The following is a 3,315-nucleotide window of genomic DNA, read 5'->3' on the forward strand; positions in this document are numbered from 1 at the left end:
ATGAGCACAAGAGGTAGTAGACCGTATTCTTCCAATTGTATCTGCCCAGAGATCTTCATTTAACTGTATTCCTAACTCTGATTCCCATGCATTCTTGATTTTGGTATCCCACTGACAGTTTAGTTTCAGAATGGAATTATATATCTTTGAAATGAGTCCTCTCTGAGAAGGACTATAGAAAAGCAAGTTTTCCCAAGGCAACTCCGGGGGGATTGAAGGAAAACTGGGAAAGAGTTTTAAAACAAAACTACGCATCGGAAAGTAGCGAAATAAATGAGTACCCGGAAGATTATACTTAGAAGACAAATTAGTAAAACTGTCAAACACACCACGTACATACAGATTCTTTACATGTCCAACGCCCTTATCATACCAAACTGAAAAAAGCGAGTCTGAAAGAGATGGGGGGAAATAGGTGGTTGTTAGTTAATGGAATCATAGAAGATGCAGTTAAAAATTGATGTTGCTGTCTAAACTGGTACAAGAGCTTAAGGGTGTTAAGTACCACTTGATTATCTGTATATAGAGAAGGTTTTGTAGGCAGAGAGGAATACAGCAAAGCAGGTATAGAGGACCCTATGCAAGATGATTGTAGATTTTTTTTTTCTTATATAAAATCTGTACCAGCATTTTTGAGTTAGTACTTCCTAATTTTACGTCACTTTGTTGGTTTCTCAAATTAAATCTCCATGTAATGATGTGAGCTTTTTTTTGTTGCAACATGAAAAACTGTATTGATCTTCTTTCCTCTTGACCCCCTCCCCCACTTTCCTTTATCTTTGTTCCTATCCCATCCAGCGATTGACTGCATGATGTCAGAGTGGTCGGAGTGGTCGGAGTGCAACAAGTCCTGCGGTAAAGGACACACCATCCGCACCCGCATGATCAAACTGGAGCCGCAGTTTGGGGGCAGTTCTTGTCCCGAGACCATCCAGAGGAAGAAATGCAAGATCAGGAAGTGTCGTACAAAAGGAGGAGGCGGGAGTAAGCCCAAAGGACCAGGTAGGTTCAGCAGGAGAGAAACTGTAAGCCACTCAATCTGGGATCTCAAAAAAAGCTATTGTCTCAACACACTCACACGTGATGCAAACAACAAACCCCAATTGTCAGAGGAGCTTCAAACGTCAAAGAAAAAAGTAAATCATAGAATGTAATAAACTGCTTTTTTGCAGGCTTTTCCCTGAGAGCAAAAGCACCTAAATGTGTCACAGTACATCAAAAAAATCCAATATGTGGAAGTGTTGCTTAAGACAAAACAAAGTATTTACTTGAATGCTTATAATATAATTTAATATGATCAATCTAAATTGGGATGGATTCATATTCATGTAGAAATTTAAGATTATTTTAACAGAAAAAGATGAATGCATGCAGCTTTTTCCGTGTCTGTTGCTGTTTGTATTTTGGTTTGTTTCTGACTGAAGCCTCCCTGCTGCTCCTCATCTGTTCAGCTCCAGCTGCGTGCCGCATGCAGCCATGGACCAGCTGGACTGAATGCACTAAACCATGCGGAGGAGGATTACAGGAGCGGTTCCGGACGGTGAAGAGAAGGGCAAAGGGCAACTGCAAGGACCGGCGGGAGATTCGTGCCTGTAACAACCAACCCTGCTAGGGGGCACTACTGAGCAACGGAGGGAAAAGGAGCACTGCGAATAAAAGAAACAATTCATTCATGACAGAAATAAAAAGAAGGGAGAAAATTTGGCAAGTTTGTAACTTTCAAAAGGAAGTAAATTGGTGAGGAGGCAGAACCTAAGGAAGCAGATAGGATGGGAAAGAAGGAGAAGTTTTGATGTTTAGTGAAGCCATTGTAGAAATTAGTTAAAAGGAATGGTTTTAATTTTAGAACAGAAAGAAAGTATTAGACATTAATGTTTGTGTCCTGCAAAAATGCTGTCAGGGAAATAACCAAAAAGCTCTGCTCACCTCAGAAGAACAAAAACTCTCCCATTATCTGCAATATTGGTTTTAAACTATGCTGACATCAAAAAACTATATCAAATATATTAACCGTATATAAGAAAGATAATCTGATCTTTAACAAAAGTTATTGACCTGTAAAGATACTTTTCCACACAGACTAAGCTAAATTGTTTTGATGAAAATCACGTGTAAACTAGAAAAATTATATAGCAATGTGTAAAAATGTCTTCAATTAAGTGTATTTACCCTTTATCATCTGACTAGGCAAATGAGAGAGTTTGCCAATGGAATGAGTATTTTTACATACTTAGATAATATGCACCTAAAATAAGACGATGCAATTGTGTTTTCTTATTTTAAATGTAAATTGTCTTATTCCATTGGCAAAATGTCTCTTTTACCTCCTCATTCCAAGAACAAATGCACTTATTTTAAGAAAAATGACTTATCTAGATTTCGATTTTTTTCCAGTGTAAAATGTGCAGCACATGATGGTCTATTATGTAGCAAACTATTTCTAGATCGCTCCCCAATGTAAGCAATCTGAAAAAAAAAAAGCAGTTGGCTGTAATTTGTTTTATTTCTGAGAGGAGAATAGAACAGCTACGGGCAAACATTTCACATTTAAAACAGGGCATCAATGCTAGTGGTGCAAACCTTTCCATCCAACTCACAGCAGGCGAGCTAATAAAGCTAATTACCAGAAACAAGCGATTCATTTCAAATGGGATTCTCTTGGTTTCAGTTTGTCTTGGTTTGGAAGAGCTTTCTATAAAACTCATCATCTCTAGGGCTTTTTGCAGGACATAAATACATAATTTAGGGCTCCAAAATGTACTGTAAAACTATCTAACCACACTTATAAAAGTTATGTTGCTACTAAAACTGCTTTGCCTAATAAGAGGATACATTTGGTGGTAAAGTTTTATACCGTTCTGATTAGTTCTTTATATACTGTACTGCTGTTTATCTGTTGTTTCAGCTGATGTAGCTTTAAAGCTGCCATAGCACCAGAGGACTTTGTATTTGCATGTGCAATTTTTTTTTTGGTTTTAGGTATATTGCTTCATCATGTGTAGTTATCGCCCTAGAAGAGTAACCTTAATGGCTGCGTCTGCTTTAGTTGCAGCCTTAGCAGTGTCTCATTGAGCCGATCTGCTGCTTTGATCTGGAAGCTGTTACACGTTGGACCATCCAGCCAGCCATTGTCTGAGCTTTTGCTAAAATATTTTCACATTTTGATGTTCTCTTTTTGCTTTTGTACCTTTTGAACTCTTAAACAGGTTAGTTTTCTTTTTTAATTCAAATAGAATCATCACCAAAGTCAGAATTCTGCTGCACCTTCCTTGTAACTCTCACATGTTTTTTTTTTTTTTCTTCATTTCGGTGTCA

The 3,315-nt window shown here is 37.8% G+C and overlaps 1 protein-coding gene across 1 annotated transcript in view; it reads left to right on the forward strand.

Moving 5' to 3' along the window:
- The window catches only part of LOC107094903 (spondin-1-like), a 160,000-nt gene extending 157,210 nt beyond the window's left edge, over window positions 1-2,790 (forward strand). Inside the window, exons 15-16 of the mRNA XM_015390793.1 lie at window positions 799-1,002; window positions 1,452-2,790. Coding sequence (XP_015246279.1) covers window positions 799-1,002; window positions 1,452-1,612 — 365 coding nt within the window. The 3' untranslated portion in view covers window positions 1,613-2,790. The remainder of the gene's footprint in view (window positions 1-798; window positions 1,003-1,451) is intronic.
- Window positions 2,791-3,315: the final 525 nt, after the last annotated feature.

The sequence above is a fragment of the Cyprinodon variegatus genome, unplaced genomic scaffold (genome assembly GCF_000732505.1).
Source record: "Cyprinodon variegatus isolate N-32 unplaced genomic scaffold, C_variegatus-1.0 Scaffold513, whole genome shotgun sequence".
NCBI lineage: Eukaryota > Metazoa > Chordata > Actinopteri > Cyprinodontiformes > Cyprinodontidae > Cyprinodon > Cyprinodon variegatus.